General features: G+C 44.5%; 1 protein-coding gene across 9 annotated transcripts in view; it reads right to left on the bottom strand.

The window, feature by feature from the left end:
* Window positions 1–23,202, bottom strand: part of adgrb1a (adhesion G protein-coupled receptor B1a) — a 132,329-nt gene that overhangs the window by 78,055 nt on the left and 31,072 nt on the right. For all 9 annotated transcript variants that reach the window (XM_052066404.1, XM_052066402.1, XM_052066409.1 and 6 more), the window contains exons 3-5: window positions 2,860–2,967; window positions 1,063–1,224; window positions 626–790 (exon numbers count right to left, since the gene is read on the bottom strand). In XM_052066404.1, the coding sequence (XP_051922364.1) occupies window positions 626–790; window positions 1,063–1,224; window positions 2,860–2,967 (435 nt within the window). The remainder of the gene's footprint in view (window positions 1–625; window positions 791–1,062; window positions 1,225–2,859; window positions 2,968–23,202) is intronic.

The raw sequence follows: 23,202 nt of genomic DNA, 5'->3' as shown, positions 1-23,202 counted from the left end.
GACTCACATAAATAAGTGGAGCCAAATAATGCGGTCAAAAAGGTAGCGCATTTCCTGATGTTGGGGTACTTGTCCTCTGGGACCAAGTTCCAGAATTGCACTTTGAAAACAACATTGTAAAAAATAAGTTCTCCTCTCAGACCTTATTGTAGTGGTAGGTCTTCAGACTTTTACTTAGTCCAGCTTTTCCACTCATATTTATCTCCTGTCTTATTCTCAAATTTAGGAGAGTTGTGCAGTAATTAGCGGAGTTGAATGCGCATGCGCAGTGACGCGTGTGGCAGAGAAAGTTCGAATGTCATTGTCAGGACGGATAAAAGAATAATAATAATTGTCAGGACGGATTTTCTGTGATTTGTAATTGACTTCTTAAATAAAGATTGTTATTTAAAAAAAACTCAGGGCGGATGGCCGACCTGATCTACCCACAATGCCTTTCAGATCTACCGGTAGATCTGGATCGACGTAATGGGCACCCCTGGTGTATGTGTTTATGGTGATAAATGGTATTGATAATACATTTTAAACACACGCACGCACACACAACGTAGATAAACACACGCACGCGCACACAATGTAGATGTTACGTTAAGTTTTACAGAAACGGATGCATTGTGTGTCTCACCTGGACAGACAGCTATATTACAGAATTTAGTCTGTTTCTCTGGACCATCACAGGGATCTCCTCCAAACTGGGGTGGCGTGCAGGTTCGTGTTCGGGATCTATAACCTCTGCCACATGTTGACGAACATAAACTCCATGGTGACCATTCATCCCAAGCACCGGCCACTGCAAACAGAGAAGCTAGAGTATGATTTACATGCAGAGACACCAATATCATTATTGTCAAATCCATTGACATTTTCTTCCATGATAATTTATTTTGATCAAGCGTTTGTTGTTGAAAGCCTTTTTCTGTAGCTTAAGGCCAAAAAATATTCACATTGAGGGTGAATATCCTAAGTAGAAGATTGGGAATGCTACAAGGAGTGGGGAAGCATCAAGGAGAGGGCTTGGCAAGCGCAGAGGGTTGGGTCGACAGACTGGGAAAGGGAACTTACCTGGACAAACAGCAGGGTTGCAAGTTTTCTGCTCCTGCAGTGGCCCACTACACTGGGTACTGTACGAGGAGGAGACACAGAAACGAGTGCGACTCTGCCAGCCCTCCCCACATGTAGCAGAACACACACTCCATGCTGACCACTCCTCACCTGAGGTTGAGTCTATTGAGGAGGAAGGGCGGGTCAAGAAGGGGGAAGAAGAAAAAGAGGAAGAGGAAAGGAGAGGGTCATAACTAATTTGCATGCAGGAACTAGCCTCTGGAGGATTTGTGTGATGACGGGTAGTCTCTTGGCATTTAAGATGCATGCACATTTGTCCTCCGGGACAGATCAGGATTCCACAGATAATTTTAAATGTGTTTCTAAAAATGTGGTGGAAGCGTTCAGACTTATAATAAAGACACTTCAACTTGCCCAACCAAGTGATCCAATGGCCTATGCAAACCTAAAGGTATGACCCTTTTAAAAACAATAAGCTGTAAAGAGTCTGTATCAGATACAAATGGGCGTCAACCAATCATTTGCATCCAAATGTGTACGGGGAATATTTGAGTATTTGCTGGTGTGGCTGAGACACTTTATACTATTTACTTTTTAGGGAAATTAGCTCTTCTGACTTAGGATATGTCAGTCAACTTGTCAGAGGCTCTGGCTACCTGTACAGCGTTGCTCAGGGAGTGACAATCCAGATATTCACAGCTAAGAAGCAGGGAGACACACACCCACACACACTTACACGTAATATATACGCACATATAATAATCCTCGTCTCACCCCTCGGGTGGTGTCCGGCCCTCATTCAGCTCGGGTCCTCTACCAGAGGCCAGGAAGCTTGAGGGTTCTGCGCAGTATCCTTGCTGTTCCCAGCACTGCACATTTCTGGACTGAGATGTCCGATGTTGTTCCCGGGATCTGTTGCAACCACTCATCCAGTGTGGGGGTCACTGCCCCGAGTGCTCCGACCACCACAGGCATGACTGTCACCTTTACCTTCCAAGCTCTCTCCAGCTCCTCTCTGAGGCCTTGGTATTTCTCAAGTTTCTCGTGTTCCTTCTTCCTGATGTTTCCATCACTTGGGACCGCTACATCCACTACAACGGCTTTCCTCTGCCCTTTATCTATGATCACGATATTTGGTTGGTTCGCCATTACTATCTTGTCAGTCTGGATCTGGAAGTCCCACAGGATCTTTGCTCTGTCATTCTCCACCACCTTCTGAGGTGTTTCCCATTTTTTTATACATACACACACACGCACACTTGCATATGTGTAAATGTTCACCTTTAATCGACAAGACGGACACACACTAATGACAGCTACAATTTACGAAAACCTGCGTGCAGGGAGACAGTGAAAAAAATACAGTGATGGCTTGCCTAAATAGTTTCTCTTTCTCCTTAGGCGAAGTCATAATGTACACACATGAACAAGCAATTATAACTTGCCTGATGCAACTGGCGCCTTCAACCACACACATCCCGCTTTGTCTCACAGCAAAGTGATATCAGATAGAAAGGAACACAATCTCATTTGGACTATTTTACATTTATCATACTCACTTGTGTTCCTCTCGGCCAAACTCAACTCAAACTCCCATGTATACTCTGTGTTGCACAAAACACACGGAACCAGGTCTCACATATGCAGGCATGCAGGGGAGAGATTCAGAGGTGTACAAAGAATGATCAAGGATACCTCGAAAATAGCCAACAAGCAGACTCACATGTGTGCAAGTAGTTGGAGATGTGTGTGTGGTAAACCAAAAGCTACTGCAAGGGACCTCTCAAACTATTTTACCTGTCTGAGGGTTTTGCTGTCCACTTTGTTGCTTGTCTCCATCATCAAGCTGCTTACGACTGTCCACTGAACGAAGTGACTGACTTCGAGAAATTTGCAGGTCTTTACCTAAGAGAGTAAGCCAAGGGGGAGAGTGGTAGCAGGAGTTAGAAATAAACTAAGTTAAAAATAAAGGCAGCTTGATAGACACGTTTTGAGGTGCAAAATCTTCGTCATTTAACTTTCATTCGAATAAACAGGAAAACCATATTTATGAAAAACAGCATGTAAGTAAGCACTTTAAATGAATCATGAATCACAAATTGACATATACAGTATACTCACATCACAAATTAGACTGTATCCTTCAGGATTGGAGAATACCATGTACCACCGTTACATATTCACAACAGAAAAAAAAACAATGTCCTGTAACTGTATATATAAGATAAGATAACCTTTATTTGTCCCACACTGGGGAAATGTGCAGTCTACAGTAGCAAAATTGATTGGGATATCCAATGCCAAAATGTGCCCAAGACTTTTGGAACACCCTGCATATATAGTCTATGCTTATATTGCTATATACGGTGAAATACAAATATAAAATCTCATGTATGGGAATATATCACTGAATATATTGCATATTTTCCTATATCTTGCAAGGGGATACACCAGTCAAGATCATTTGAGGTACTTTGTCGTTATTCCATCCATTTTGTCCACCAGCAAAACTAGCATCAAAACAGCCTCATACTTCAAGGCTGTTACGATTACCGGTACCTTGGGTCCCAAATTGCAAGGTATGGCCCGACCCAGAGCGAGTTACGTCGCAACCTGGCTGACATACCCAAGTGTGACTGGCAGCTTGCGTGGTGATGAAGTAGCCAGCTAGTAACCATCCATCCATCCATCATCCACCGCTTATCCGGGGCCGGGTCGCGGGGGCAACAGATTTAGCAGGGAAGCCCAGACTTCCCTCTCCCTAGCTACTTCTTCCCGCTCTCCCCGGGGGATCCCGTGTCGTTCCCAGGCAAGCTGGGTGACATAGTCTCTCCAGCGTGCCCTGGGTCTTCCTCAGGGTCTCCTCCCGGTGGGACATGACCGGAACACCTCACCAGGGAGGCGCTCAGGAGGCATCCGAATCAGATGCCCAAGCCACCTCGTCTGGCTCCTCTCGATGTGGAGGAGAAGCGGCTCGACTCTGAGCCCCTCCTGGATGACCGAGCTTCTCACCTTATCTCTAAGGGAGAGCCCGGACACCCTGCGGAGAAAACTCATTTCGGCCGCTTGTAACCGGGATCTCGTTCTTTCGGTCACGACCCATAGCTCGTGACCATAGATGAGGGTTGGAACGTAGATCGACCGGTAAATTGAGAGCTTCGGCCTTTGGCTCAGCTCCTTCTTCACCACGACAGACCGATACAACGTCCGCATCACAGCAGACGCTGCACCGATCCGCCTGTCGATCTCCCGCTCCGTCCTGCCCCCACTCGTGAACAAGACCCCAAGATACTTGAACTCCTCCACTTGGGGCAAGATCTCCTCCCGACCCGGAGGGGGCACTCCACCCTTTTCCGACTGAGGACCATGGTTTCAGATTTGGAGGTGCTGATCTTCATCCCAAACGCTTCACACTCGGCTGCGAAACGCTCCAGTGAGAGTTGGAGAGCCCTGTTTGAAGGAGCCAACAGCACCACATCATCTGCAAAAAGCAGGGATGTAATACTGAGGCCCCCAAAACGGACCCCCTCAATGCTTCGGCTGCGCCTAGAAATTCTGTCCATAAAGGTTATGAACAGAATCGGCGACAAAGGGCAGCCTTGGCGGAGTCCTACCCCCACTGGAAACGATTCCGACTTACTGCCGACAATGCGAACCGAACTCTGACATCGGTGGTATAGTGACCGAACAGCCCGTATCAGGGGGTTCGGTACCCCATACCCTCGAAGCACCCCCCACAGAACACCCCGAGGGACACGGTCAAACGCCTTCTCCAAGTCCACAAAACACATGTAGACTGGTTGGGCGAATTCCCATATATCCTCGAGGACCCTGCTAAGGGTGTCGAGCTGGTCCACTGTTCCACGGCCGGGACGAAAACCACACTGCTCCTCTTCAATCTGAGGCTCGACTTCCTGACGGACCCTCCTCTCCAGCACCCCTGAATAGACCTTACCAGGGAGGCTGAGGAGTGTGATCCCTCTAGTAACCATGAGAACTAATGAGAATTGCACAACAGATTGAGCACTGGAATTTCATACGCACGTTGGGGTCATATGCTTCACTTGAAGTGGAACTCCCATGCCGAATTGGTTATGAGGGATTCACTGAGCACCCCACCTCCTGAGTCCCCCAACTCCTGCTTGGAGGGAGTGGAATGAAAACTATAGTTATATATTGTAGCAGCCAACCTGGTATATGTTTTTAAATGTTTTTTTAAAATATTTGTAACAATCAGGAAGTGTTACTGGCATAACACGTTAGTGTTCAATGATTTCCGTTAACATTGAACAGCTCTGCAGACTGCAACATCAACACCCATTTGCAGTGTTGCGTTTCAATGACTAAGTTTCCATGCAGTCAAAAACTCAAATATCAGCAGTATTCAGGTTTTTAAAGGCCATGTAAACATTCGTTAAACATGCGCAAAAAAAAACAAAATATGCTCCGGGTTCCCCCTTTTCTAACGCGCATGTTAGATCATGTAAACATGATCAAGTTACCTCCTTTCGAACGGTGCATTGATTTGTGTTCTTTGCATACTCCGCGGCGTTTTCACATTATTTTCTGTCTCTGCATCGAAAATGACTCAGTGTGTATACTCACAGGTATGTACATGTGCATAAGTAATAGGAGCATATGGGGCACAGCTTGCCGGGAATACACACACAGAGGTCAAAAAGCAGCACAAAAGCACATTTTGGAGCAAGAAGGAAATCGACTGCTTTATTCCTGTGGTGAGTGACATGAAATGTTTTGTTGAAGGTAGAAAATAACAAGCAGAAATTTGCGTCTCGATGCCTGTGTGTCGCTGTTGAAATCGAGTTATTCAAATTCGGGAGTAACTCTGTCTGTTCATTCATATAAACAGTTTATTCCGAATGTTCCAGAGGTTCGAACGTTGACCCTCACCCAAGTAGTCATGTAAACGTAATCTATGTTCTCCAGGTGCAAAACGCACATTTTTACTTGTAAAGTGCAATTTGTGAAATTGTTTATTTAGATCATTGGTGTGTATGAGAGGGGAAAAAAATAATAATTATGTTTTTAATTTATCTGATTGCACTGTGGCCCAATCATTTATTGTTCTTAAATGCCACACAAGAGGCGATGGGTTTTTATTCTCTTTCAACTTGATTAGTGAGCCTGTTTATGGCGACCAATACTCATTTATGGACCAAAAGACAAATGTATACTGCAGCATCACAAAGGATGTAACACTTTAAAAACAATATAGATGGAAGGAAAAGCTTCCCCCTTAAAATATGACAGATTAAACAACGTCACTTTTAAAGCTTGACTTGAACACTGAGAATCTCTGTGTGGTGGAAACGTCTCAAAGAGGGACACAACTGCCATTTTATCTATACTAGTGCAACAAAAGGGTGCTTTCCCGTTGTTGTGAGCATAAAGTCAAGTATTGTTGAGACACTCCAGGACATGTCTGTCACATTAACCGGAGCCAAGGAAAATCAAATATGTAAAAAAAAAAACAAATATTGCATGTAGGAGATATACAGTTATCTCTGTAACCAGTCAGCATTGTACAGGTTCAAAAAGCACCGCATCTCAAAGAGATGAAAGAAACATGATCACCATCTAGTGCTTTGGATTCTGTGTTTTCTTGGCCATTGATCAAATTACACTCAGCAAATGTAAACGGGGAGGAAATTAGAAAAGAGAGCCCACTCTTGGCGCCGCTGTGATATTAACGTGTGCATCGCATAACTTAATTGATTAAAAAAGAAACAAACACGACATGAAATATTATTTTACTCAACTCCAGTAAGGTATGACAAAGTGACAAATGGCATAAATGGCACAGCAAGGAAGTAAAAAAAAAAACATTACTTGATTTTGTAATTGAGATTGAAATCTTCCCCCAAATCCATGCCATTGTCTGAAGAAACGTAAAACTCACTTTTAAAAAGAAGATAAGATGACAAACATACCGCTACCTTCCCAAGTGTTTGGGGGAACCAAAGAGTGCATGATCCAGAAGAACAACCTTCAGTTCCTCTTTTAAATTATGATGGTTATTTTTTGTGAACAAATATGCATTATGAAAAGAAGATTAACTGCAGTTTTGAATGAAGGACAGACGGTCACTCCAAGCAGACGCTTTAAACAAAGCAAGAAAAATGAGGAGTTAACTCCATTTGGGAGATAAGATTATTTTTTCTCTGTGGGATGTATTTATATATATACTGTATATATTTTTGGAGACGATGATGACAAGATCGACTTTTCTTCTTCCTCAATACTGGAAACTATCTTCGTATTGTCTTCCTTGAAAAAAACATTTCTGTATGTCCTCAGTCATTCTGAAGGATTTTCTGTATCCACGCATCCGGGGTCACGGGTGCTGCAGAATTTCATCAATCCCCACCCAGATGCCTATTGTCAAACGCCTGCATTCCTGTAAATCCCTCCTCTTTAAAAAAAAAAAAAATATATATATATATATATACATTTATTTACATATAAATGAATAAATAAATAAATATATATATATATATATATATATATATATATATATATATATATATATATATATATATATATATATATATGTGTGTGTGTGTGTGTTGTTCGGTACAGCATAGTATTTTGTTTTGTATATTTTTACTGCATTATTTAACTTCTTGGCGTCCATCTTATGCTTCCATCGAAAGCAGTGGGATGAGTGGATGGTTTATCTCCTGCAACAGCTCAAATTCCACCACCTTTCAAAGTCAATATCTGCCACCAAACTAGTGCCCTCACCACTAACACACACACCTATTCACATAAAATCGCATGCACACACAGAAAAACATGGATGCAGGCATACAGGCATATGCACGCTCACAGGCGCGGGCACACACACACCTACACACACACACACACACACCTACACACACAGGATGGAGGCCTTGTGTACAATTGCTCCACATCGATTGATTTTTGAGTGTGTTTTGACGTGGGTTTATGCATGATCGGGGAAAGAGAAGTGGCTAAAATGACAAAGTGCGGAGTGAGAAAATACTTGGAAATGAAAATGCTGACAGAACAGGGGTGGTGAGTTCACATAAAGCTGTATGGTTGAGTGGAGGATAAGGCAAGTGCTGACACCCAGAGGACAGAAGCAGTCAACTGCACGTTGGAGATAACAGGCAGTGAAAGGAAGGGGGGAGGGGGGGCGAAGAAGAGGCCACAAAGGGAGACAGGGACAGACTGAGGGGAAAAAAAGTAATAGGACAGATAAGATGAGGGGAGGTAATTGAAGTACAAGTGGGGAAGACGCGTCAAAAAAATGACTTGACCATATGTATGCACATTCATATTCATATTTTCATGAATGTACTGTAGTTGCAACGGGACATTTTAATTTTATTGTACTGAACAAAACGGAGGAGTTCTTGCTTTGATTGGCAGCTCGGGCCCTCTTGTGTGAATCCTCGGGGAGGATGGTGGGTGGGTCCTTCTGATTCTTCACACAAACCATGAGTATGCATTTTAGGTTTCTTAAAGATTCTTTATTGTGCATAGGTGTGAATGTTGAGTCTGAATGGTTGGCAGCCTCCACAGTATGTGCTGTGCATTTAACTGGCTGCCAGTTCAAAGTAACTTGTCGATGGCCAAAGTCAGCAGCAAATCTTGCTCACGCGTGACCCTAATCAATTATTTTTAAGGAAATTCAGTTATCACAATTGCATATGTTGCATATTGTGCATTCTAATATTGGTCCCCAATCACCGGTGTGCAGGCCAGTCTTGGGCCTCAGCCCGCTTAGGACCGAGCCGCACAGAGACAGAGCTTCGAGCCTTGTGTACTTGTCTCAACCACTCCGTGACACACACAATTTAAAAAAAAAAATCATAGAGCAAGGGATCACTGCACTGGGTAAATCATATTCACAGAACCATCCATCCATCCATCCATCCATCCATCCATCATCTACCGCTTATCCGGGGCCGGGTCGCGGGGGCAACAGCTTTAGCAGGGAAGCCCAGACTTCCCTCTCCCTAGCTACTTCTTCCAGCTCTCCCCGGGGGATCCCGAGGCGTTCCCAGGCCAGCTGGGTGACATAGTCTCTCCAGCGTGTCCTGGGTCTTCCTCAGGGTCTCCTCCCGGTGGGACATGACCGGAACACCTCACCGGGGAGGCGCTCAGGAGGCATCCGAATCAGATGCCCAAGCCACCTCATCTGGCTCCTCTCGATGTGGAGGAGAAGCGGCTCGACTCTGAGCCCCTCCCGGATGACTGAGCTTCTCACCTTATCTCTAAGGGAGAGCCCGGACACCCTGCGAAGAAAACTCATTTCAGCCGCTTGTATCCGGGATCTCGTTCTTTCGGTCACGACCCATAGCTCGTGACCATAGGTGAGGGTTGGGACGTAGATCGACCGGTAAATTGAGAGCTTCGCCTTTTGGCTCAGCTCCTTTTTCACCACGACAGACCGATACAACGTCCGCATCACAGCAGACGCTGCACCGATCCGCCTGTCGATCTCCCGCTCCCTCCTACCCCCACTCGTGAACAAGACCCCAAGATACTTGAACTCCTCCACTTGGGGTAAGATCTCCTCCCCGACCCGGAGGGGGCACTCCACCCTTTTCCGACTGAGGACCATGGTTTCAGATTTGGAGGTGCTGATTTTCATCCCAACCGCTTCACACTCGGCTGCGAAACGCTCCAGTGAGAGTTGGAGAGCCCCGTTTGAAGGAGCCAACAGCACCACATCATCTGCAAAAAGCAGGGATGAAATACTGAGGCCCCCAAAACGGACCCCCTCAACGCTTCGGCTGCGCCTAGATATTCTGTCCATAAAGGTTATGAACAGAATCGGCGACAAAGGGCAGCCTTGGCGGAGTCCTACCTCCACTGGAAACGATTCCGACTTACTGCCGGCAATGCGAACCAAACTCTGACATCGGTGGTATAGTGACCGAACAGCCCGTATCAGGGGGTTCGGTACCCCATACCCACGAAGCACCCCCCACAGAACTCCCCGAGGGACACGGTCAAACGCCTTCTCCAAGTCCACAAAACACATGTAGACTGGTTGGGCGAATTCCCACATACCCTCAAGGACCCTGCTAAGGGTGTAGAGCTGGTCCACTGTTCCACGGCCGGGACGAAAACCACACTGCTCCTCCTCAATCTGAGGCTCGACTTCCTGACGGACCCTCCTCTCCAGCACCCCTGAATAGACCTTACCAGGGAGGCTGAGGAGTGTGATCCCTCTGTAGTTGGAACACACCCTCCGGTCCCCCTTTTTAAAAAGAGGGACTACCACCCCGGTCTGCCAATCCAGAGGCACTCTCCCTGTTGTCCACGCGATGTTGCAGAGGCGTGTCAACCAGGACAGCCCCACAACATCCAGAGCCTTGAGGAACTCCGGGCGGATCTCATCCACCCCTGGGGCCTTGCCACCGAGGAGCTTTTTAACCACATCGGTGACTTCAACCACAGAGATAGGAGAGCCCACCTCAGAGTCCCCGGGCTCTGCTTCCTCCAAGGAAGGCGTGTTGGTGGAGTTGAGGAGGTCTTCGAAGTACTCTGCCCACCGGTTCACAACGTCCCGAGTCGAAGTCAGCAGCGCCCCATCCCCACTGTACACAGTGTTAGTGGTGCACTGCTTCCCCCTCCTGAGACGTCGGATGGTGGACCAGAATTTCCTCGAAGCCGTCCGGAAGTCGGCTTCCATGGCCTCACCGAACTCTTCCCACGCTCGGGTTTTTGCCTCGGCGACCACCGAAGCCGCGGCCCGCTTGGCCAATCGATACCCGTCAGCTGCCTCTGGGGTCCCACAGGCCATAAAGGCTCGATAGGACTCCTTCTTCAGCTTGACGGCATCCCTCACTGCTGGTGTCCACCAGCGAGTACGGGGGTTGCCGCCACGACAGGCACCAACCACCTTACGGCCACAACTCAGATTGGCCGCCTCAACAATAGAGGCACGGAACACGGTCCACTCGGGCTCAATGTCCCCCGCCTCCCCCGGAACATGGGAAAAGCTCTGTCGGAGGTGGGAGTTGAAACTCCTTCTGACAGGGGATTCCGCCAGACGCTCCCAACAAACCCTCACTATACGTTTGGGTCTGCCAGGACGGACCGGCATCTTCCCCCACCATCGGAGCCTACTCACCACCAGGTGGTGATCAGTTGACAGCTCCGCCCCTCTCTTCACCCGAGTGTCCAGAACATGCGGCCGCAAATCCGATGATACAACAACAAAGTCGATCATCGAACTGCGACCTAGGGTGTCCTGGTGCCAAGTGCACATATGGACACCCTTATGTTTGAACAAGGTGTTCGTTATGGACAATCCGTGACGAGCACAGAAGTCCAATAACAAAACACCACTCGGGTTCAGATCGGGGGGGCCGTTCCTCCCAATCACGCCCTTCCAGGTCTCACTGTCATTGCCCACGTGAGCATTGAAGTCCCCCAGCAGAACAAGGGAGTCCCCAGCAGGAGTACTCTCCAGCACACCCTCCAAGGACTCCAAAAAGGGTGGGTATGCTGAGCTGCTGTTTGGTGCATATGCACAAACAACAGTCAGGACCCGTCCCCCCACCCGCAGGCGGAGGGAGGCAACCCTCTCGTCTACCGGTGTGAACCCCAATGTACAGGCACTGAGCCGGGGGGCAATGAGTATGCCCACACCTGCTCTGCGCCTCTCACCGTGAGCAACTCCAGAGTGGAAGAGAGTCCAACCCCTCTCGAGAGAACTGGTACCAGAACCCAGGCTGTGTGTGGAGGCAAGTCCGACTATATCCAGTCGGAAATTCTCTGCCTCACACACCAGCTCGGGCTCCTTCCCTGCCAGAGAGGGGATTCACAGAACCAAAGATGAGCAATTACTTTTCCAAAGGGGCCGTGTGGGAAAAAATGAAATGGTCACACCAACATGTTAACCTCAATTGTGTTGTATATTAATTTCATGTACAGTATTTTTAGAAAATTTGGGGCTTATTTCATTTGTCCACCTCAAAGAAACACACATTAAGAAAGGGCACAGGCAACACACTCAGGTCATAATGACTTTTTAAAAAATTGACAAATCCACAAAAATTAAATACCTACTAGTATTCTGTTACGGTACATGACTGGTTATACTGTCTCACCTTCATGCTGCTTAAGAGATTATTCAACTTGCTTAAGTGCTCATGACAAGTGACTAGCTTGGATTTCAGATGAATGTCACAACCCGTACAAAATTAAACGTCTTAATATTCGAGCACATGGGCATCGTGGGGTGTGGTGAGCTTGTCTGTGTACAGTTCAGACGTTCTGGATTTGAATCCCTCTTGCACTTTATATCTTCCCGTTGTTTTCCATGTAATTCAGTTTTCTCCAGGTGCTCCAGCTTCCTCCCACATTCCCAAAACAGGCATGGTGGGTTAAGTGAAGACTCCAAATTGCCCATTCGTGTAAATGTGAGTGTTAATGGCCATTTATCTTTCTGTGGCCTGCAACTACGGTAGCTGGCAACCGGTATAGGGTGGCCCCCACCCTTATCCAAACATCACCCGGGATAGGCCCCACCTCACTTGCCATACTCAGCAGCACAGAAAAACGGTTGGATAGTCGAGCGCATACATGTTTTCACTGGGATGGAGGCCAATTATAACTGCGAAACATACACAATTGCAGCAAGGATTAATGTTAAAAGAAAGAAAAAAATGTCTCAATCATCTGGTCTATTTTCTGTAAATGAAAATGTACATAGCCAATGTAGTACCTCCAACGACTTGGTCCTCTACATGAGGGGCTCACATTGTCTCATGTGCAAGCACACTCATTCCTGCGACATATTTATTCATTCATGATTACCAGAACAACACAAAATAATCCACAGTGAGGAAAGTTGTAGCAATGCAATGTTGTATTGTGAAGTATGGCACACCCAACCATACTGGAAGCAGAATAAGTACAGCAGTGTGAGTGTGGGCCAGTGGGAGAAAGGAGAGGGATGGAGACAGAGTGGTCACGGTGTCAAGTTCTACACTTGACTGCAGTGCACTCAACATAAATTGCCAAGACTATCATTAAAAAGAGCTGAAAAGTGAGGGGTTTGGAAATGTTCATTTTTTCCCAAAAACATTTTTAAAAAGGCTATTCCATTTCAAAGTGACAGAGTTGATAATTTCACAAATTATTTGCTCCACAAAAGTAACAATCTAATCAAGGTTTGATTGTTTGTTCAAAATGTGTCTGTGACATTTACAAAATATTCACACAGAAAGAGAGATCTATCCACCCAATTTTCGAAACCATTTGTTCTCATTAGGCTCTTAGGTACCTGCAGGCTATTCAAGCTGACTGGGAGGCAGGGTAACACTCTGGCTTGGTTAACAGTCAATCTCAGGGCACATACTGTATAGACAAACAACAATTTGAGGCTCATCCACATGCAGACAAAGTTTAGAGAATTCAGTGAATCTAAAAATCATGTTTTAGGGATGTGAGAAGAAACAGGAGTACCAGATGAAAACACAAGCACAGACAGAACATTCAAATTCCCCACACAGTTTGACATTCAAACTACAAGCGGTTCGGAAAATAGATGGACGGCTGGATAGCCTGACTGTGGGGCTGATGTGCTAACCACCTTTTCACTGTGCTGCCTGTGTATACTTGTTGTCGTTACATATGAATAGCGCGTAGAGAGTCACTTCTTTAAGTATAATGCATGGACGATAAAAAAAGTGAAAGAGGTTTCGGGTACATCCGGGCCACAGCCCGTCTTGGTCTCAAGACACCGTGCTCTCCCTGCATTCAATATTTGGATGAAATACAGCAGCAGGAATCGTTATATTTTAATTCTTCACTCGCTGACACAAAATTATTCAATGTCATTTTTTTTATCATGATGAGTGGCTTGATTCAGGAAGGAATTTTAACTACCGGTATGCTCAAAATATTTAATGTGTGGATTAATCCGAGGCTCCAAATAAGACGTTTTGCAATCTGGATTCAGATTTTGCACCTCAATAAAACATTGAGTAGAAAATTTTAAAATCACAATTTTGTTTCTGATAATTGAACTGTGCAGAAAATTTGCCTCAACGTGCTTTCATAATCTCTGCACAGGAAGTAGGCGCTCGACACAAGCTCTAAACTCTGTGCCACTTATGCCAAACCAATTAACTAGCAACGGGCTTCAGATGGGTACTAGTGCAGCTCTACACATTACTGAGTGAGTTCCCTCCTAAATCTGTAATGTTCACTTCCTTCCAAGTATTGTGGTCACGAAAGCATGACAAGTAGAACAGAAGATAACAAATCCATGCCGTTTGCTCCAAAAAGGAGATTGAGGAAATTCTTTCCAAATTGAGGAAACAATTGAATTGCTTGGGTGATCGAGTAAACTTTTCACAGAAGTCGGGCTGGACTTGTGTTAAAATCGGAGCCTTTCCAACTTTGAAAAGAAACATGGCGTATATTGATATAGTATATTGATAAAGTACCGGTATATTGATATAGTATATTCAATATTCATTACATTACTAATGTTATTCATTTGGTCAATACAGTCCTGAGTTTAAAATGTGACTTTTGAGATCCATATAAATAAATATTCGTTTTCAGTAGATTTCATCTTTTTTTTCTATCAATTTATCGTAGCTTTTCCAAAGGACCATATAACCCATTAAAAAAAAAAAACAAGAAAGTTTAAACTGAAATGTATATTTGTTTACATTTGGCCCACTGACAATGTTTCTTGACAAGAAAATTGTTTACTACTATCCGCCCATCCATCCATTTTCCGATCCGCTTACCCTCACAAGGGTCACGGCACGTGGTGGAGTCAATCCCAGCTGTCTTCGGGCAGTGCGCAGGGGACAACCTGAATCGGTTACCAGCCAGTCACTAGTTTAATTATGACTTTTAATAGTAGTAAACAAATAAAAAAGGATTATATATAAAAAACAATTGTTCACTCTTGTCACATTTTTATTTTTTGATAAAACTCTTGCCTTCGGCCTCTGCGATTAACCTGTAAAGAAATGGCTCCTCAAAATTATAGTTGATCATCAAATGAAGTCACTGATTCACAAAACTGTTCCTCAAAGAAAAAAAAGTCATTTTGAGACTTGTAAACCATATCTTTTGCTCTGCTTGAGTTATTCCAAAGATTTCACATCAATTTATCGTGAAGAATTGGCTGAGCATTTATGCATCGGAGGTTCTGGGTTCAAATGTCTTGCTTTTCAACGTGAAATTTGCTTGTTCTCTCTGTTTTTGAACTTTCTCCCAGTACTCCAGCTTCCTCCCACATTCCTAAAACATGCACGTTTGAATAACTGAAGACCCTCAATTGCCCATAGGTATAAATATGTGTGCCCACGTGTTCCCTATGACGGAATGGCGACAGGGTGTACCATTCCACTTGCGCTAAATTAGATGAGATGGATTTCAGTTTACCCGTGACTCTGAAAGAGATGACTATACTACCATCATAAATACAAAGAATGGATTTTGTGTCCTTTTGCCAAGCATTTAGAAGTCCATCCATCCATCCATTGTCAAACCCGCTTTACCCTTACGAGGGTTTGCGGGCATGCTGGAGTCCAACCCAGCTGTCTTCGGACAGCAGGCGGGGTACACCCTGACCTTGTGGCTAACAAATCGCAGGGCACACACATTTAGTCGTGTCATGTTACAAGGAATGGGTCTCGATGACGCACGATATGAATGTTCAATTTTTTGAATGTGAAGCTAAATTAAATTCCCTCTCAAGGGCATCCATGACTACGTGTCACTCAACATTGGTTAGGTAGCTCAATCAGTCTTACTTTGAATTATACCGTGGACATAAGCTATCACACCCCTCTGTTTCACATAGCAGTTCCTCATCTGCCAAACCACACTGTCTATAAATACATATCATGTCAGATACTCCTTGGTTTCAGGTGCAGGTCAGCCAACCAGACATTTCAATTCCGAAGATGGATGTGCTATTTTAGAGGGAGCGATTAAAAAAAAACAAAAACAGAGCTCTTTCTTTAAGGTCCTTCAGCATGAGGATCAGATTTCCCTGTTTTTCAACAGTTGGATTGACAGCTCACTTGGTGGTGCTTTATTTTTTTTTCATCCTCCTTGAATTGGGGCTTTATTTTGTTTGTCCTCCTGGATTCACATATCTTTGTTGCTGATAAAGCTTGCACGCACAGACAGTGACTTAGCAAAGTAACAGAACTCCCAGTTTGTTTGCAAAAGTTCTTTTTTTTTTAATCAATCACGGTCCTTTTTCTTCATCATTTTAAAACGGACTTTGGTGTAGTTACAGTTTCAAATGAGCTGAGGGCTGATTTGAAATTGGCCCGCATGCGACTGAATGGTGTTTCAGGATGTAACCTGCCTCTCAACCAAATTCAGCAAAAAGATTAGCTCCAGCTCCCCTGTCATCCGAATGAAGGGCAAGTGTTATTAAAAAAAACGGATGGATGGAGACTTTCAAACTTGACATTTACACCATTTGTTAACACTTTTCCCACCCTCAGGAACAGGCTGTTTATATAACGCCTGCCCAAGACTTTGTGTCCATGACTCAAATTCGCCCCCGCTATGCTCTTGTGCTCAGGCCCGCTCTGCAGAGTCTGCATTCACCTATAGTGAATGTGTCATTATTTCTTTTCAAAATCTTTCTCCAAGTAACTTCAGCAATGCATTAACCATTCCATTTTAAACTCATAAGGGCTATGATTTAAGCCCAAGGAACATATTCACAGGCATCCAGGGATCGCAGACCTTAACAGCCTCAGTGTTTTTGGCACACATACAAACGCATGGAAGCGCACACGAATGCAGATCTCTGAGCAATGCAGTTTAGTCTTCCCACGCTTTACAATGCTCTCATACATCAAGCTCTTGTCTCCCTCCCCACACATTGTGGGATGGTGACTACATTGTGACTCACACAGAGAGACTGAGTGAGCGAAACAGTGGTAGAGGTGGACAAGGAGTTGGTACAGTGGGTGCTGGGAGTCGTATTATGGTAGGGAAAAGAAAGAGGTGTACAATTATGACGTTTGGATGGGATGATGGAGAAGTGTGGGTAATGTGCTCGATGGCGCTGGGTGTGGGAAGGGAAGCCAGGCGAACTTTGTCAAACTAAGGTGGCAAAACAAAGACTCGATCGTTTGTTGCGTGGGTGTGGGTGAATATGCTAGGGAATCTTTTACTTTCCATCCACAGTAAAACTCAGTAATTCCACATTAGATGTCCAATACTTCACCAAACATCACCACATCTTCAATTTTGCAAACAAAGACATACAAAGACAAAAAAAAAAATACAAATGCGCAACACTATGATGTCACGTTAAAACTCCTGTTTTCCAAGTACAGTATGCAAATGTGATCAACCTCTCAGAGAAAATTTGAGGCCACGCTTAGGGATCACGACTTTGATTCATCTTTGACCAAAGGAATTAAAAATTGATTTTGCCTGGAAGGTAGTCATGGGTATCGCAGGCTTTCCTTGCCACAACGCCAGTGAAAATCCCTTTTTATTTGGTGAGTGGTACGTGTGTTTGATAAACTTGATTTAAGACTTGGAAGGTGTGTCAGAAAAAACAAGCTAAGCGATAACTGGGCCTGCGTTATTGTTCTCCTGTAATGGTTGTGGTTGCTCTCTTTGTTTAGCTTGATTAATTACTCACAATTGACTACAAAATCCATCCTGAGGGTGAAGGAGGATGCTCCAGATTATCAAGCAAGAAACCGTTGTTATGCAGTATAGGGGTGAGGGGCAAAAAAGATATCTGCTTGTGAACAGGATGGATTTGTCTAATACTTTGCATAAAGAATGAAAAGACCGGACACTTCATGAGAATATGTGGGATTATCGTTTAAAAGAAAAAAAAAGTGACTACAAGAACCAACAGTTTGGTCAGACAAAAGCGCATTTTGGAATGTGTCTATCAGAGCAGCAGTTAAAAAGCAAGTAATTAGGGGAGAAATGGGCTTCTGGAGTCCCAAGTCATGCATGAAGTTGTGTTTCGGTCACCCTGAACCAATTCTCGCAAAAAGAGGCATTTGCGGTCTGCTCAGATGTACAAGGTTTATTTATTATTCGCTGATGAATGACTTGGTAATTTGAATGGTCCAGACAGTTTCTGAATGCTTGGTGGATGGCCACAAAGTTCCATCAAGGCAGTAATGTCAGACGGGAAATGGCAGAGTTATGGTTTGAGCTGAAATAATCGAGATATGATAATGAAAGACCCGTTCGGGTGCCTGACGGTGTCAAAATTTGAATTGGCCATTCCTTGTCAGGGCGTAAAAAGAAGAGCTGTCTCATTATCACCTAACTTCAATCCTTTTTCAGAACCTTTGGACCATACTGAAAAGGAAGGAAGATCTATGACAACAGAACTCCAAAAGGCAAAAAGAAAGTTTCAGAAATAACCCATCACGCAAATGCTTCAAATGCATGCAAAATGGGAGTGCGCACACATCTGCCACCAATTTAGCGTGCCTCTGATTAACCCAAAATCAAGTACAGACAATGTCTGTCTTGAATATCTGTCGGACAAGGGTAAAAAAAGAATATCGGAGGCATTAACACAGTGAAGAAAATATGACTCAACAGTGACATCCCCTAGAGCTGCACGTTCCTATAAAATTGAAAGCAAGAAAACTGCCAAGCAACACTGAACGAGATATGGGTATTTCTAGAAAGTAGTGGCTGTCTAGTACACGAGACAACAATTTTCCATGCGTCTTCTTCATACTGTAACACACATCAGAGTCAGCCCTGTTACGCGTTTCTAATGACATCCTCCTAGCAAATGACTCTGGAGACCACGTGTGTCTGGTTTTATTGGACTTAACTGCAGCATTTGATACAGTGGATCACAGTATTCTGCTGACTCGTTTGCAGCACTTGGTGGGCATTGGCGGGAGTGCTCTTGATTGGTTTAGGTCCTATCTAGCTGACAGGACCTTTTGTGTCAGCCTTGGCTGCTCTGAATCACGCACTGCTCCCCTGTCATGTGGTGTTCCACAGGGCTCAATTCTGGGGCCTCTGCTGTTCTCGCTGTATCTGCTCCCATTGGGTTCCATCTTAAGGAAACATGGTATTCCTTTCCACTGCTATGCAGATGACTGCCAGATCTATGTCCCACTGAGCAAGAAAGACACCTTCTCATTAAGGCCACTCCTATCCTGTCTGGAAGAAATCAAAACCTGGATGGCACAAAATTTCTTGAAGTTCAACGAAAAGAAGACAGAGGTGATATTGTTTGGCCCCAGTGGACCTTGTACATTCCATCCTGTAGACTTGGGCCCCCTATCTCCTTATCTGAAATCAACGGTCTCAAACTTGGGACTTAAACTGGACAGTGATTTCAAACTCGATCGGCAAATTGGTGCCGTTGTTAAATCCAGCTTCTTTCACCTTAGACAGCTGGCCAAAATAAAACCTCTCCTCTCACATGAACACTTTGAGACAGTAATTCATGCCTTTGTCACATCCCGGCTCGATTACTGCAACGCCCTGTACTTTGGAGTCAGCCAGTCCTCCATCAAGCGCCTTCAGCTGGTACAGAATGCCGCTGCTCGCCTCTTGACTGGTACTCGTAAGAGGGAGCATATAACTCCTACTTTGGCATCCCTTCACTGGCTCCCCATTCATTTTAGAATTATTTTTAAGATCCTCCTCTTTGTTTTCAAATCTCTGAATAATCTCGCGCCACCTTACCTCTCTGAGCTCATACGCCCCTACACCCCTGCCCGGCGCCTCAGGTCTGTGGACCAGTCTTTGCTAGACGTACCAAGAACTAAACTGAGGCTCAGAGGGGATCGAGCCTTTTCTGTTGCTGGTCCATCTCTCTGGAATGACCTCCCACTGAACATTCGGCAAGCCTCCTCGCTGCCCATCTTTAAAGCCCTCCTCAAAACTCACTTGTATTCTTTGGCGTTTGACTCAGCATGACTTAGATTTGCTATTGGTTTTACTGCTTGGTGCTTTCTACCGCCTTATTACTTATTACTGATTCGTCTTACTGTTTATTGTATATGTTAAATCGCTCCATGTACAGCACTTTGTATGCAGCGATGGCTGTTTGAAAGTGCTCTATAAATACTGTGGCCCTGACTTGACTTGACATCTGGGCAATGGGGTTGGATGGCTTCAATCTACAAAGAAAAATAAACACACATGAAATCTCCCAAATGCACGTGGGGAATTGTTATGATCCAAGACGGTACATTTTGGCCATCATTTCAAAAAGTGTTTCATGCAGAAACAACACTGTTTTTATGACCCGAAAAAACACTATGCCTACAGTTGGGCTGTTTATATTCACCTGGAACTGGGGCCTTAGTCAAGGTAGAGAGAATGATGTTTCAACGTTTCAAACATCGCTAGCTTTTCTAGGAAGCTGCTAGCACTTTAACTGGCGGTAGGTGTGTGCTGACTCCCACACGACAACACGAGTTTCAATGTGATTGCCTATCCCTAATTGTAGGAAGCTGTGCACACTTTTTCACCCACATTGTATTGGATTTTGTAAATTCCTTTTTTTAATCAATTATAGTTCACCTCAATGGTGGACTACGTATCAATGTAATCTATGTGTGTGTGTGTGAGAGTGCATGCATATGTGTGTTTTAATTTTTAAATGCGAAAATGGGGAAGGTGTCAGAATCGCGAGGGTAAGGTGGTCGCAAATTCCACAGCTGGGGGGGAAGAGCAGCTGAATGCTCTGCTCCCCACGGTGCTGAGGCAGCCGGTGGTGGTACAGTCAGGTAGACAGAAAAGGAGCATCTGAGGCTTGCGGGCTGAAGCATGGTGAAGGAGGTCAGACAGATGTGTGAAGTTGCGGATGGCCTTGAAGGCATACAAGTGGAATTCTAGTCTTTGTTTGACCGCGAGCTAGTGGAGTATCTGTAGTTGTAGTTGAAGGTTATGGAGGAACTTGTGAGCGAGTCTGAAGAGAGGAGAGTAAAGAGTAATCAAAGTGGGAGATGACAAGACTGTTGACAAGGAGGGAGGTGGTATGTGCTGTGAGATAGTGGCAGAGTTGATTTATGGAAGTATGCTGACCTGCTTCAGGTATTGATACGAGAAGGGATGGATTGTGTGATGTTCAAACGTACGCTGGATATATAAACACTGATTTTTTTTCTGAGAAGTTTATATCGCAACATGAACATACATCTAGCGAGGCAGGTTAGACAATGTTGTGTAGTTGTGCAGTTCATCTGGAGTAATCAGTTAGAATTTAAATCTGGCAGCGCTTGCCGAGATGTGCTGAATGGTTTCTGTGTCTGTGTGCGTGTGTGTGTGTGTGTGTGTGCGTGTGCATATGGTCGTCATATATATTGAGCAGTTGTATATTCTGACAGCGTTTCACCTCTGGGTGTCATTTTAGGTGATATTGCTCAGAAGAGCAGCCCTTGCAGCTTTCCCGCAGAGCCACCTACGACACTTAACAAAGACACACAGGCACCCCGATGCAGCCAAACAAGGATAAGCGCCTTTTTTTTTTCAATCGAGATCTGGCACATGGTAGCAATAAACTTGTACATCGCAAAGTGATCCAAGACAATTCATCGTCTATGCCATCAAATCTAATGAACCGCAATGAGACAGTCAGACCATGTCCTCACAGTCAATAGAGTGGGATACACTGACGATTCTCTATTTTCTCCTTCACACCCAATTTCACCCTTCACAGATTCACAGTCCCTCAATAATAGAGTATTTTGCGGAGAAGTGACAGGTTTTAAGATCCGGGATTCCTTCACAACATTGTAGAAGGTAAATGGTGACAACATGCCTTCCAGAAAACACCATCCATGTTGCATCCTAACCCACAGTCACGCTACATGACTGATGGGGATGGGAAAAAAACTCAACGTGTAATATGTTCGTCATTCTAAAGTACGGAAGCTGAGAGCAAATAGATCATTTCACCTTAAAGAACAGAGGCTGATATTCCGGTTGGATCGGTTTATTTACTGCGGTCCACAACAACAACACAGACAAAGACAAATTAGCGAGGCATCGACATCATATATCAAACTTGGTTTCATAATTGTGAAACCAAGTTCCATAAATCACTCGATTCAGTGGTTACATAACTCAGGGGTGGGCAACTCCGGTCCTACACAGCTTTAGTCCTGCATGTTTTCCATCTCTCCCCTGTTGCAACACACTTCGTCCAAATGATCGGCTCATCAGCAAGCTCTGTAAAAGCCTAATAACGATTCTGATCATTTCAATCGGGTGCATTGGAGGTGGAAACTTCTAAAACAAGCAGGACTTCGGTTCTCTAGGACCGGAGTCGCACACCCCTGAAATAACTAAATGATTCCCAGCCAGGTTGCTGTGGCACACTAGTGTGCCATGAGAGATCACCAGGGGTGCAACAGGAAATTATCAACATTTCCTTAACCCTTAGGTCCTTCGAAACAAAAAAACCCTGTTACGCGTTTTTTGGAATGTTGTTTTTGGAATTTTGGAAATGATGTATGTTGTGTTATACAAACATTATTTTTTTTTTTTTCAAACACTCAAAATGTTCAGAGGCATCTGTGCTATCCATACATATATAGTTTTTATTAGTTCTTCTTTATTTTTTGCAAAAGGAAAAAAAAATGTGTCTGGAGGTCCCAACCAAGCCCTACTAACAATCCCGACCGGACGTGTTCATATAAAATGCATTGGTTTGAAGCCTCCCCCAAAAAGGCAAACTCATTTGCGAACCTCTGGCGCCACCTAAAAGTTGCACAATTGGAATGACCTCAACCCAATAATGTGGCATGCATATGTCTGTCCAAGCGAAAACAAAGCGATTGACGTAAAAATCGCGTGAAATGCATGTTTACACATTAGGTTTACGATGCATTCAAAACTATGAATTATAATGGATCTCTATGGTGCAAAATATGTAAATTGTGAAGATTATGGAATCAAAACGTTTTTTATTATTGCTGCAATGCCTGAGAATTATCAGCCGGTGACGTCATGAAATTTCGACCATTTTAGAACCCCCCCATACGTTTCAGCTCTCTCGTGTTTTTCTGAATGCCTTTGCCTTTGATTCAAAGACATAATTTTGCATTTATCGCAAACGGTGGACTACAAGGGTTAATCTGTCCGAAAAATTATGAAGAATTACACATACTTCTTTGT

The sequence above is a fragment of the Hippocampus zosterae genome, chromosome 5, assembly GCF_025434085.1.
Source record: "Hippocampus zosterae strain Florida chromosome 5, ASM2543408v3, whole genome shotgun sequence".
In the NCBI taxonomy this organism is placed as follows: Eukaryota; Metazoa; Chordata; class Actinopteri; order Syngnathiformes; family Syngnathidae; genus Hippocampus; species Hippocampus zosterae.
This window is presented reverse-complemented; position numbering and strand designations above follow the sequence as displayed.